Source organism: Callospermophilus lateralis, chromosome 2 (genome assembly GCF_048772815.1).
Source record: "Callospermophilus lateralis isolate mCalLat2 chromosome 2, mCalLat2.hap1, whole genome shotgun sequence".
NCBI lineage: Eukaryota > Metazoa > Chordata > Mammalia > Rodentia > Sciuridae > Callospermophilus > Callospermophilus lateralis.
In genome coordinates this window covers 108,895,624-108,909,060 of record NC_135306.1, presented here as the reverse complement: position 1 = coordinate 108,909,060, position 13,437 = coordinate 108,895,624, and the positions used below count along the sequence as shown (strand labels likewise).

Below are 13,437 nucleotides of genomic sequence, written 5' to 3'. Positions count from 1 at the left end.
GCATCAGCAAGAGAGGCACTAAGCAAATCAGTGAAACCCTGTCTCTAAATAAAATACAAAAAGATAGTGCTGGGGATGTGCTCAGAGGTTGAATGCCCCTGAGTTCAATCCCTGGTCCCTCCCCGGCAAAAAAGGGGGTTGCTACCTCCAAAATGGATGTCACAGGGCAGACACAATCGTGTATGCCTATAGTCCCAGCTACTTGGGAGGTTGAGGCAGGAGGCTCACTTGTGCACAGTTTAGGGCCAACATGGGCAACACAGTAAGACCCTACCATAAATAACAAGAAAATAAGTTACATAAAAAATGGATGAAACAGGGATCTAAAGAATGTTATGGTAAAAGCCAAATTTTGTTTCCAAAAAAAGAAAAACTACATACAGTAGTTAAATTTCAGTTAAATTTAAAGTGTTAATCTTTGGTGGTAGTACTAAAGGTAATTTTATTACACAAACTTCTATATTCTCAGTTTTCTATACTAAACATGCAATTATTTATGTTCAGGAAATAAACATTTAAAAAAAGCAAAGCACAAAAACTGTAGAAAAGAATATTTTATTGAAACAGTTTCTCAATTAACAATGGAGCAAAGTACGATTTGATTCAAACCTGTCCAACCAGCCTCAACTGCTAATGAAATAACTCAAACATACAGAAGATGGGGGTGGGGATGAGACCCTTAGGCCCCTCTCTGCCAATGTGGCAAAAAAAAAAAAAAAAAAAAAAGGAGGAGAGGAAAAATAAAACGAGAGACAAAATAACTGACACAACCAGGTTTGCCCTTGTCCTGGAACTGGGGTGGCAGCCCTAGCTCCTGCTACAGACAGAATACTGGAGGACAGGCTCCCTAGGCCTCAGCATAGTGGGGAAAGGACCCCCATCCGAGCAGAGCAACATGCACAAGGCAGGCCAGTCCTGATCTTCCTTTACCCACAAAGCCCTCCTCAAAGACTGAGGTGGCATTTTTACATTCACACCATGGTCTCTCCATCCCCCAGGGTCTTGGGATAGGGGCTCACAGTAGAAAGCACATTTTGGTCAGCCCAGAGGGGCAGGGGTAGCGGGAAGGCTCTGTCTAGAAGAGGCAGAACAGCAGGAGAGATGGGGCAGGTAGTCCTAAGAACCTGGGGTACCAGGCTATTGGGAAGATAAGGATTTTGAGTGTCTGTAGGATGTTTGTATCCATGCCAGCTACTCTACATGGCCTTCCTGGGCCCAACAGCCCACAAGTGAGGGCTTCAGCACTTTCATACATCTCATTCCCTGGAGAGCAGCCGATTCCCTTACCTGCTCCCTGCAAACTCTGGCCACAAGAGGCCAGACACGCTGGTGGTAATACTTGAGATTTGCTCCAGCCAGTTTAGATGGAAGGCTTTGGGCAAGGGGCAGGGAACCACCCAACTTGTACCATGAAGCCAAGAAAAAGAATGAAAAAAGGAGCCAGATGGGAACTGGGGGGAGGGGTTATGGAAAGAGAAGACCTTGGAAGAAGAACATAGATAGGCACTTGGAAACCAAACCTGGTGACCAAGGCTCTGTAGACACTGGCCCAAATGGGACATTGATTTTCATGGTAAAAGGAAGAAGGAAGGATGCCCAGAGAAGATGCTCTCCAGTGTCCCAGGACATCCTTCCCACTACCCATATCTCCATAAACCACTTCTGACTGTTCTCTCACCTACCCACAGGCAAATAATTAAGACATAATAGTGATTTTTCCCAAATGCAGGGCCAAATGGGTAGGAAACTGGGGGTAGGGAGGGGATCAGAATAAGTTCAGGTTTTAACCACAGAGCTACCCCAGAAGGAACTGATGAGTGGCCCATCCTGCCCCTTCTCCACACTCCCTCCCAGGTGAGAGAGAAGGAATTTGAGCCTCTGAGGGCAGGACCAGCCCCTCCCCCCACCCAGATGTATAATAAATAGAAGTGGTAGGAGAAGGGGCTGGAGTGGAGTGGGGAGACTGAAAGTGGGGGTTATAGCTCATCATTCTTCAAAGGCCTCTTCTGTCTTGCTGGCTGCTCCTGTTCAGAGTCTGTTGGCAGTTGGGGAGAGCAAGGAAAGCATGGAAGGTGAAGAGAGGTAAGTGAGCCCCAATTCTTTGCAGATGTTTTCCCTCCAAGCCCACCAGACTACCCAGCATACCCCAGGTTCCACCCTTACCTACTCCAGGACCTCCCAACTCCAGAGGCTCCGTGTCTTTTGGTTCAGATCCTGCATTTTGGAAGGAATGGATTAGTTTTAGAAGGAAAGGAGGGGGGAGACAGAAGCTAAGGAGAGGTTAGAATTTTTAGGCGAGGTGCGGCAGTGTATGCCTGTAATCCCAGTGGATTGGGAGGCTGAGGCAGGAAGATCCCAAGTTCAAAGCCAGCTTCAGCAATTTCGCAAGACCCTGCCTCTAAAAAAAATATAAAAAGGGCTGGGGATGTGGCTCAGTGGTTAAGGGTCCATGGGTTCAAGCCCAAGTTAAAAAAAAAAAAAAAAGGCAGTAAATATTTTAGTGTGTGTGGGTCACATTTGGTCTCTATGTTTTTTTTTTTAAAACGAATACCTCAAGTATTGAGTTTGTTGGGATGAACCCAACTACTATGTATAACTATAAAGCTATAATAGTTTAAAAAAACAAAAAAACTTCAAAAGAGTAAAGGCCATCTATAGTTCATGGGCTATCCAGAAACAGGCTGTGCTTTCCATTTTGTCTACTCTTAGGCTAATGCAACATTCCCATTCCCAACCATGGTTTTCCCAACTCACGAGTCTCTACTTTCTCAGGTTCTGAAATGGGCTTTGCATCCTCAGTGTGGCCTGGAGGGAAAGCAGGAGTAAGATGAAGGGAAAGGAGGACTTTTCCCTGCCCAACAGAACCTGGAGCCAGGTACCCTGTCCTTACCTGCTGGTGGGGTGACCTTCTCCCCCTGGTCACTGGCACTGGCATTGAGGGGAGGCTCTGTTCGGTTGCCATTCTTGTCTCTGGGCCGGGGTCGGGGCTTGGCAAACTTGGCCTTATTGAGCAGATATTGCACCTCGCGGTCCAAGGCCATCATCTTGGACTCGATGTCTTTTGAGAGCAACACAGGCTTCTCTGTGGCAGGAAGCTTGGCTTGCTCAGCCATAGTTGCATTTTTCCAGGCCTGTGGGTAAGGCCAGAATAGGCTCAGAGCCAGACAGGGGGAGAGCAGGTGTCTCTGTCCCAGATGAAATCAAAGTCCCGCCCAGCCTCAAGCTCTTCCCTCAGACTGAAAGTCACTCGGCCTGTGGACACCAGTTATGTATTCACCCAGTGATTACCCAGGTCTCATTGATGACTTTTTCTAAAGTTGTCATCTCCACCTCAGTAAAGATCTGGTCCATTTCTGGGATAAGCCGGGCGCCCCTGGAACCAGAGAAGAGAAAAATCAGCCCTGGGGCAGAGGGGTTTGTGCATGGGGAAAATGAAACAGGTGGGAATAAACTATGGCTTTGGCAGGAATAAACAGTGGAGAAAGGGCACCAGGCCACTCACTTGAGAAACATGCTAGAATGGTTGAGGAGATTGTCGAGGGCAGAGAGCCGTTCAGGCCACTTCTTGCGTTCTTCCACTCGGAAAAATAGCCCTTGGCACAACTTCCTCAGTTCGGCCAGCTTCTCCTTCAACATCTGAGGTACATGAGGTGGGCAGAGGGGATGACAGGAGAGTCCTAAAGTCAGCCCTGAGTCCTTGTTTTATTTGGCGCTGGGGACTGAACCCAAGGACTCATGAATGTGGGGCTGGCACACTATCACTGAGCTCCTCTTATTTTGAGTCTAGCTCTATTTGCCCAAGCTGGACCCAAACTCCTGGGCTCAAACGATCCTCTGGCCTCAGTCTCCCAAGTAGCTGGGACTTCAGGTGTACACCACTGTGCTCAGCCTAATTCCTTGCTTATGGCTTGCACCCTAGCTTTTCTCACTCTCTGACCTTGGGAGAGGAAGTTGAGAGCTTTCATCCTGCCCACCACTTCATGGGAGGCCCCTCACCACAGTGGTGGCCCCAAAGCCCTCATCCTCCAGCCAGGTAGATGCAGCACTGAGTTTCCCAGAGATCTCCTCACGCTGTTCCTCAGTGGACACTTCCTGGTACTCAGGCTGGTACAGCTTGTCCTAGCAAAGGACACAAATGCATGCATGCAGTGAGTCAAGGGCAAGGCTCAGAGCCGGTTCCTTCAATCCAAGTGCCAGGGGGAAGAGGATGCTGCTCCAGCCTGCCAACCTGGGTCTCAAAGATGAAAGCTTCCAAGCTGTTGGCTGCTTTCTCCCGTTCCTGCTTCTCTAGGTCTCGGAAGGTCAAGTCCTCAAGTCTGTGGAACAAAGGAGCAGGGATGTGGGAGAGGTAGGTTAGAACTCGGACTCCTCCCAGTACACCATTCCACATTGTGCCTACCTCACACATGCGTACAGTCTTTACTTACTTCTGCACTGAACGAGCCAGCTCATCCTCAGGCAAGTCAGGCAGGTCCAAAACTACCAGCTCCACCCCAATCTCCTCTACCATCCTCTGCTTCCGGGCAGGCTTTTGCTTCTTCTCCTCTTCAGGGGCTGGAAGGCCACCCTCAGGTTCTGCCTCCCCCTTCTCACTGGATTTCTGGATGGCAAGAGTTGGGGACATCAGAAAAGGCCTCTGCCTTCTCCACCAGGTAAGTAATAAAGAGGCATCCATCCACTCCCTTTGCCCCTACGTCCACTGGCCTTCCCCGACCTATAGCTCACCTGGGCCTCAGACTTGTCCCCACTTTCTTTTTCAGGAGGCTTTTCTCCCTCAGGAGTGTCCTCTTTAGGTTCAAGGGGTGGAGTCTGAGAAGTATCCTCCACTGGGGCCTCAGCTTCCTCCTTGAACTCCGCCTGCTCCCCAGGCTCATCCTTGGTCCCCTCAGCAGGGCTCTCCTCTTCCTCCTGGGAAACAATGACAGGCACCTCATATTACAATCACTAGAAGAGCTTGTGGGCCAGGCCTGGCCTCAGTCACACCAGCTCCTCTGCTCTAAAAGGGATCACCACTGAGGACACAGCTTGGGGGTAGACAGACGACAACCACAGGGACAGAGTCGGGACTTTTTGGTCTGTAGCAGTCTAGCTAGCAAAGGGAGAGCATCTGGGCATGAGAGAAATGAGCTTTGGTTCTGGTACACAGAATGGCTCCCAGTACAAAAGAATAAGAGGAAATGCTAAACCTGGCACAAGCTAAGGGGGAAGATGAGGTCCTCTGCATCCCTGGCAGCTGGGATGTCCACCTGACTCCCTGCCTCTGCTGCTGCTACCTGCCTCCACACTGCTCTCCAGGCTCCATCCTGAGCTTACCTGGACAGCATCAGTCCCATTTTCTTTGGTGTCTGGTGTGGTACTACCTCCAAACAGGCTGGAAATGGTGTTTCCAAGTTCTAGGGGAAAGGAAGCCCAAAAGATCAAAAGGGAACCACACGGTGACTTGACCCTGATCTAAGGACAATGCCCTGCCCACCTCCCAAGCTACACATGAGTACATTTCCATTTGTGCATGCTCACACACACATATGCACATACTCATCCTTACTGGTAAGAGTAGATTCCTCCTCTGGGCTGTCCTCCACCAGGGTCTCAAATACAGATTCCACCTAAAGACAAAGGTTCAATATAAACACAAATACCAACCCATATTTCTTCACAAACACCCTACCATGGTGAATGCCTGCTTATGCATGCTTTGGGCCTGGCAGCTGTGCTGGCCTAGTCCCTCACCTACCTTTTCTAAGGACTCCTGGGTGGTTACCCTAACCCCTTTGATTATGAGCCCAAGGACAGGATCGTAGCTTCTCTTTTCCCCTCAAAGCCTTTCATGTCTCCATGGGTCATCATTTCCCAAAGTTATGTGCTAGAAGATATCAGGCCCAGAACTATTCTTCAAAAATAGGTTTCTCAGACCAGGGGTGTAGCTCAGCAGCAGAGCCCTTACTCAGCATGTGCATGGATCCCCACTATCACCAAAAAAAAAAAAAAAAAGGCTCTTACCCATTCTATAGTTCCTTCTAAGCAAGTTACAAAGTCTATAGCATGTATAGGCCATGCAAAGGGCCCCACTAGAGGGCCTCAGAAGTTTGCTAACCCTGAAGAGGTTGGCTGTTGCCTACAACCAAGATTGATCTGAATCTAAAACCCTTTTCCTATGGAACCCACTCTCGCAAAGGCTGGCAAAGCCAGGTCCCTGCCCTGCACACAGGTCTCCTTTTGCTCTCACCCTATCTAGACTGAGCACACCACTCTCATCCAGGTTGAAGTGTGCCTTGATGCCCTTGGACTCGTAGTCGGGATACTTTTTGAAGCTCTCACCCACACCTTTTAGCTTCACTGTGGTCAGATTATGGGAGCCAAATACCCTGGTTGAGAGGGAAAAAAGAGTTTGAGGAAACCCACCCATCCCACATCCAATACCAGGTTATATAGCCTTAGGGCCCCAGAGGTCAGGGGCACTACCCTAGGAAGTACTCAGAGGATGGAAGCACTCCTAGGAGAGGCTGCTTACAACCTCACTCTAACCCAACTACCTGCTTCCCACTTCAGCCCTGCAGGCCCCACATCTTCCTCCCCCAAATCCTTAGGTCATCTGACAGCCATACCACCCTTCCCTGGAACTCCCATCCTGCTCCACCGCCCCTCACCGAAGATCCTCAGGCCCCAGGAAGCCCAGGTCACCGTAGTTGATGTGAAAGTTGAAATCATGGCTGTAGCGGTTAAAGGTGATGACTTTGCGTTGAGGGTAGGGCCCCATGCGAGAGAAGAGCACACGCTTATTGTGCTTTAGGCTTCGAATGCCGGGCTCATCCTCAACCTCCCTTGTGAACTCTACCTACACAGCAGGCAGAGAAGGCACACTGGAAAACTAGAGCAGGTTGTGGGGCAGGGATGGCAGGTCTCTCTTGAGGTTGGGATGGAGAGGGTCTCTCAGCAGAAAAACAATGGGACAGGTTAGTGTGGGCAAGTGAGATCACACTTGGAGAGGCAAAGGGAACTCATCTTCTGATCAGAGAGAAGTTCACTCACCAGGATGGGGTAGACCACTGCATCGCGGACAACAAATGGCTTCACCTTGAAGGCTTTGCTCAGTGCAGCTGCCTGGTACACAGCCCCCATGGCAGCTGCTTCATCTGCGTTGATGTTCTTGCCTAGCTCCTCCCTATGAGAGTCCCAGACTTCAGTGCCATCCACCCAGGAGCCAGGATTTCCCCTCCCTCAGCCCTCCAGCTGCCCAGCCCTGCAGCAATGCCCTGGGCAGAAGTAGGCCCCATGCCCCTCCACACACTCACTTGCCAACAGCCTTCAGCAGCACCTCCTGAACCTTGGGGACCCGAGTGGCCCCACCCACCAGGATCACCTGTTCAATTTCATCCTGCAGTAGGGAAAGAAAAGGAAGTGTGACTGTAAGCAGTTAATGCTCTTCTCCAACACTGACCCTTCCCCTTGAAATCCACCTGTCCTCCCTGCTTCCCGTTACACCCTCACCAAGCTCATTTCAGCACTCTGTAGGGCCTGCTGGACAGGCCCAGGCACCCGTTCAAACAAGTCTGCACACAGCTCCTCAAATTCCGCTCGGGTCACTTTTGCCTTGAAGTCCACATCGTCCATCAGGCCCTCGATCTAGGGGAGATGAAGGGTATCAGAGGGTTCTTGACTAGATCCTGCTCTCTGGGTGGGCAGGGTAAATCCACAAGACTAGAAATTTGGGAGAATGGCAGGGCCCTCCATTCTTTGGGTGGGGCAAATTTGTCCTCAAGCAGCTCCAAGTGGGCACCTGGGCCATGTGGTCAGCGTTGGCACTCAGGACAGTTTTGAGTCGATTTGCCTCCCGCAGCAACTTGGCCATGGCACGTGGGTTCTCCCGCACATCCTTGGCTCTCTGGCCCTTGCGCTGTTCATTAAAGAGCCCAGCCAGGTGCTCACGTAACCGAAGCTCCATTTCCAGGCCCCCCAGGGTACGGTCAAACCTATTAAGGAAAGGGAGCAGAGAAGATGTGAGGAATACAATGTCTCTTCATTGGCTCAGGAGCCTGAATCTCATCCCCAGGTGGTACCCTGTCGTTGTTTCAGGGACCCTATTCACCCCAGTTCTCCAAGTATGGACATATCTTCTATCCTCAACTTTTCACAGCACACTTGACACCTTACAGTGGCAGCTCATCCACCCACTCATTCAACACCATTCACTGAGTATTAACTATGTACTTGTTTCTGGAAATACAAATGTGAAGGGAGGAACTTGGGGATAAACATGGTCTTTGCTGTCAAGAAGTTTCTAATCTAATAGCTGAATGACCCTGCTAAAGTGAAATCGTAATCATTCATGTGTTATAAAGGAAAAGAAAATGAAGCTTATAGAATGTGTGAGAGGAGATCTGTGCTATTCAAGGATGTCAAGCTGTCTTGAAGAACTGATGCTTGAATTGAAACCTAAGGATGAGCTGGATTTAACTATGGGAAGAAAGGAAAGAACACTCTACACAGAACGAACAGCCTAAACAATAGTATAAAGAAGGAAGAATGTGGCAAATTCCAAAGAGGGTAAGTATGCCAAGCATCAACGAGTAAGAGGGTTTGGCTACTTGAGGGAGGCAGGTGATACAGGCACAAGGGAATTTTTAAAGAAATGGGTTAAAATCAAATCAGTTTTTTGTTTTAGCACTGCTGGGGATCAAGCTCAGGGCCTCAAGCATGCTAGGCAAATACTCTACCACTGAGGTACCTTTCCAGCCCATTAATCTGAAAAATTTTTTTTTTTGGTTCTGGGTATTGAACCCAGGGGGTACTTAACTATGAGCCACATCTCCACCCTTTATGTTTTGAGACAGGGTCTTGCTAAGTTGCTTAGAGTCTAGCTACATTGCTAAGGCTGACTTTAAACTTGTGATCCTCCTGCCTCAGACTCCCAAGCTAGTGGGACTATAGGTGTGTACCACTGCACCCAGATAGATCTTAGTTTTAAAGAACCACCTGCTAGCTTGCAATATAGAGAACTAACTGGGGAGCTGAGGTTGTAGTTCAGTGGCAGAGCGCTCACCTAGCAAGTGTGAGGCTCTGGGTTTAATCCTCAGCACCACATAAAAATAAACAAACAAAATTAAGGCATTATATCCAACTATACCTAAAAAGTAAATATTGGAAAAAAAAAAAAAAAAAAAAAAAGAACTAAAAAAGGATGTCACTAGAAGCCAGGAGATTTTTTTTTTTTTTTTTTTTTGGCACTGGTAGGGGCCCTCTACCACTAAGCTATACCACATACATCACCCTACTTCTTTAAATTTTGAGACAGGGTCTCACTAAGTTGTCTAGGATATACTTGAACTTGAGATCCTCCTGCCTTAGCCTCCTGAGTTGCTAACGTTATAAGTACCCAGCCAGGGCAATCTTTTTTTTTCCCTTTCTTTTTTAAATTCTGCAGGTAAGAAGTCACAGTAGCTTGTTCTGGGGTAGTAGTGGTGAAGAGTTACAGAAAAAGATGGGTTCAAGAAACACAATGAGGGCTGGGGATGTGGCTCAAGCGGTAGCGCGCTCGCCTGGCATGCGTGCGGCCCGGGTTTGATCCTCAGCACCACATACTAAACAAAGATGTTGTGTCCGCCGATAACTAAAAAATAAAATATTGAAATTCTCTCTCTCTCTCTCTCTCTCTCTCCCTCTCTCTTAAAAAAAAAAAAAAAAAAAAAAAGAAACACAATGAGGCTGGGGTTGAACCTCAGTGGTAGAGCGCTTGTCTTAAACATGTGAGGCACTGGGTTCAATCCTCAGCACTACATCTAAATAAATAAATGAATGAATGAAATAAAGGTACTGTGTCCATGTTAAAGAAAAACAAAGAAACACAATGAGGTGGGTGCTGCATATTCCATGAAACAGAGGCTGAGGCAGGAGAAGGATCCCAAGTTCAAATCCATTCCCAGTAACTTAGAGAAACTGTCTCAAAATAAAGAGCTGGGGATGTAGCTCAGAGGCTAAGTGCCCCTGGGTTCAATCCATTATACCAAAAAAAAAGAAAAAAAAAAAAAAAGGAAAAAAGAAAAAAAAAAAAGACAAAGAAAAGAAAAACAACCACAGTTGACAAATGAAGTAAAGTAGACATTTTTACCATAAAATAAAGGAGCTTAAAAAAAAAAAAAAGACTGAATTTGACACTCTGCATATGGCCTGAAGTCTCATGGATTTTAAGTCCAGGAACCTCCCTGCCTTTCAGTATTCCCCAAATTGTCCCCCTTACTTTTTGGGAGGGCTCACCCCACCAAGACTGATGCTTTATCCAGGAGAGGATTCCTGACCTGAGGGTCTTAACTTTTCTCAGCTCCAGCTTACCCCACGCCCCTGATCTGTAGCTGTGGTTGCATCCCAGCTTCCTTGGTCTTCACAGTCTGGTAGGTCACGATGGTACACACGGTGCTGCCTGACCCCATGTCATAGAACATGATATTCTATGAAGACATCAAGGTAACTGTCATAAGAACTTTATCAAATATCAGGTGGCATGCCTACCTATCTGCCTGCATCCAAGAAGCTGCCCAACTCTCAAAAAAAACAAAAACAAAAACAAAACCTGAATAGTTTCAATGAGGGCTGAGAGGAGGCTGCTGTATGGGCCAACCATGCAAACAAGATGCAAAATGGGCCAAATGACTTGCATCCTCAGACTCAGCTATCTTGCATGTCTGGTCAAGAGGCCTCTCTGGCTCACCTGTGCAGTGGCATTGATATCCTTCCGACGGAAGACACCGTAGCTGAGGGCAGTGGCAGTGTTGTCATTGATGAGCTGCAGTACTTTAAGGCCAGCCATTCGGGCAGCTTGCAGCACAGCTCTACGCTCAGCCTGGTTGAAGAAGGCTGGCACGGTGATGACAGCATCCTTGATGGGCTGCTCTACAGAGGACAACAGAACAGAGTCCCACCTGCTCCATACCTTAGATAAAGCGTGACATTTTGGACCAGATAATTCTCTGAAGTTGGGGGCTATCCTGTGCATTGCAGGATGTATAACAGTATCACTGGCTTCTACCCACTAGAGGACACTGTACTATATCCCTAGTTTTGACAACCAAATATGTGACAACCAAATATTTTGACAACCAAATATTCAGACACTGCCTGATGTACCCTGGAAGGCAAAAATGGCCCCATTTGAGAATCAAGGTTTTAGATCCCAGGGAGCCTGGCTCCCACTGTCTCCACCTTGATACTCACCTGCGAAATCTTCAGCCAGGGACCGGGAGTAATTGAGAATCATGCCTAGAACCTCCTCAGGTGAGAACTGAAGCTGCCTGAGAGAAGGAGGGGTAGTTAGAGGCAAGGAGAGTCAAATAAGGACCCCAGTCAGGCTGCTCTGCCCGCTTTTTGCAATAGAACACTCACGGGCTGATCTGGAAGTACACAGTCTGCCTCTGTGGGTCAAAGCTTAGCTCATGCTCTGGAAAACGGGCCCGATACAGGGCCACATGGGGGTTATCTGCCTGTTTCCCTAGAAGGTGCTGGAAATAACGTAACGTAGCCTTTGGGTTCTTGATGGCCTGAAAGGAGGTAAAGAAGAAGCAGAGTGTTAGGTGCTCAGGTCAAGATTGGTTGCCTTACATCACAGAGATCAATAAAGGAACAACTGAATCCACCACTCTTTGAAGGGGGCTGCTGACTCACCATGCCTGCTGCAGTGTCTCCAAAGAATCTTTCATTTTCTTTTAGGGTCACGGTTACTGGGGTTTTCCTCCGAGATTCCCTGAGGAAAAGAGACATCAGGCCCAGGTACCTGATGCAGGGTAGGAACCCCAGGAGTCTCACTACTCCACACTCATTCATTAATTCAAGACACTAAAGTCTGCTGTGAGCACTATGAGGAACACACACCCACTTGGAGCCCAGAATTTTCCATTGCCCACCCTTGACAGTGGGGCTATCCTCACTTGTTCAAGACAATCTCCATGGGCACTCCAGGTTTGACAATGGCCACCTTCATGGATTCGCTGCCCAAGTCCACAGACATCACTGCCAGAGTGTCTGATGGGAAAACAGTTTGTCAATTAGCCCCATTACTCCCACCTTCCTTTGGGCCCTCTAAAGCATTCCATGTTCCATGGAGAAAGATAGAAAAAAAAAAAAAAAGAAAAAAGTCTGGGTCCAGTAGCTGTAAAATCTTCTGACCCTTGCACCAATCATTTCTTCTGTTGATCCCTCTGCAGTGTACATACCACTCAGCGCCAATAGATCTGCCAACAGGACAGCCATCAAGACCCAACAGGCTAGCTTCCTTGGCCTCTGCCTTCTGACTGTGGCTGCCATTATGCCCCTGGAGGAGGAGAAAAAAACACTTGAAACTGAATGCCATGAGCAGAACTGACATCCCAGAACAGAGCAGTCTACAGTCCTTCCCTCTTGATGGGTTCCAACTGTTCTAATCATCTCAGAGTGTCCACTGAAAAGCCCAAAGAGCATCAATTTTGGCTCCGCCACATCTCTAAACAGAGAAGGTAATAGGTCAAGAGGAAGGAGACAAGGGCCTTAGGTCCACTGCACTACCAGTAACTGGCGCACCACAGTGCCATGCAAGCTGTCAGGATCCCGGGGTGGGGCCGGGGCTCAACTATCTCCTCACACCTGGAGCTTCTAGGTGGCTGGGAAAGCTAGGCTGGGCCAGGACAGGAACTGAGAGGTGATGACGTTGGGGGTGGTTAAGATAGAACGGCCTGTCTCCTGCTCGGCATCTTTGCGGGTTGTCCCACCCCCTGCCCCGCCGCCCAGAGAGACGATGTGCCGGGAGAGGTAAGGTTACTAGTCGGTGGATATCGAGTACCCGGTGTTAACACCTAAGTCTCACCTGACGAAGACGGCCGCTCTTACTCCCGGAAACGCATCCCGGCCCACCCTTAGCGCGTGGGGGCGACCCAGGGCCCGAACTGCTGGGCCCAACGCACCGGCTTCCCTGCGGCCCTCACTCCCGCTACCGACCCGCCCCCGGAGGCAGCACACGCTGTGTCCCCTAAGAGCGGTGGCCGGGCACCCTCTCCATCCCCACTCCAGCTACCTCTGGCCTCCGCTCCAATGGCCCCGACTCTGGGACAAACGCAGCGCGGACGTACCCACGCGGCCGGCTGCGCGCCCCCAGCCCGCGCCCTTCACAACTCCCCTCGGTTTGCAAACTGTTACATTAGCCACCAACCTCTCCGCGGCGTCTCGCGCACCAGCCGGCCCCGGACGCGGCGCGCGCTAATTGGCTCTGCCGCCTTCAGGCCCCGCCTCCGCCGCCCCGGCGCGAGCCTTCATTGGGCCACGTCCTGGACCCGCCCCCGTCTCCGTCTCCCGCACTGTCCCGGAGGCGGCGGAGAGGCCAGTCCACCCGTCTGGACGAAACTGCCGGCGTCGGCCACGGATTGGACCACGTCACGGGCCGGCGCGTTTCGCTCCCGCCTCCCCAACACCGACGCCGGG

General features: G+C 49.5%; 1 protein-coding gene across 3 annotated transcripts; it reads right to left on the bottom strand.

Annotated features, from left to right (window-relative positions):
* Positions 1-536: 536 nt before the first annotated feature.
* Hyou1 (hypoxia up-regulated 1) lies at positions 537-13,191 on the bottom strand. Of its 3 annotated transcripts, none has more exons than XM_076846299.1 (26): positions 13,169-13,191; positions 12,201-12,298; positions 11,916-12,009; positions 11,653-11,731; positions 11,374-11,528; positions 11,206-11,282; positions 10,703-10,884; positions 10,327-10,442; positions 7,778-7,970; positions 7,489-7,623; positions 7,293-7,375; positions 7,030-7,162; positions 6,648-6,835; positions 6,227-6,365; positions 5,546-5,606; positions 5,314-5,393; positions 4,726-4,908; positions 4,428-4,600; positions 4,229-4,316; positions 3,997-4,119; positions 3,503-3,636; positions 3,289-3,373; positions 2,891-3,131; positions 2,755-2,805; positions 2,164-2,214; positions 537-2,035 (listed from the first exon to the last, which is right to left on the bottom strand). In XM_076846299.1, exons 2-26 carry the CDS (start codon positions 12,289-12,291, stop codon positions 1,977-1,979), a joined length of 2,994 nt encoding a protein of 997 aa, XP_076702414.1. In that variant the 5' UTR covers positions 12,292-12,298; positions 13,169-13,191; the 3' UTR covers positions 537-1,976. The 3 variants fall into 3 exon arrangements, with proteins under 3 accessions (XP_076702414.1, XP_076702413.1, XP_076702411.1); XM_076846298.1 differs by having other exon boundaries at positions 13,089-13,174; XM_076846296.1 differs by lacking the exon at positions 13,169-13,191 and adding an exon at positions 13,034-13,157.
* Between the last annotated feature and the right edge of the window lie 246 nt (positions 13,192-13,437).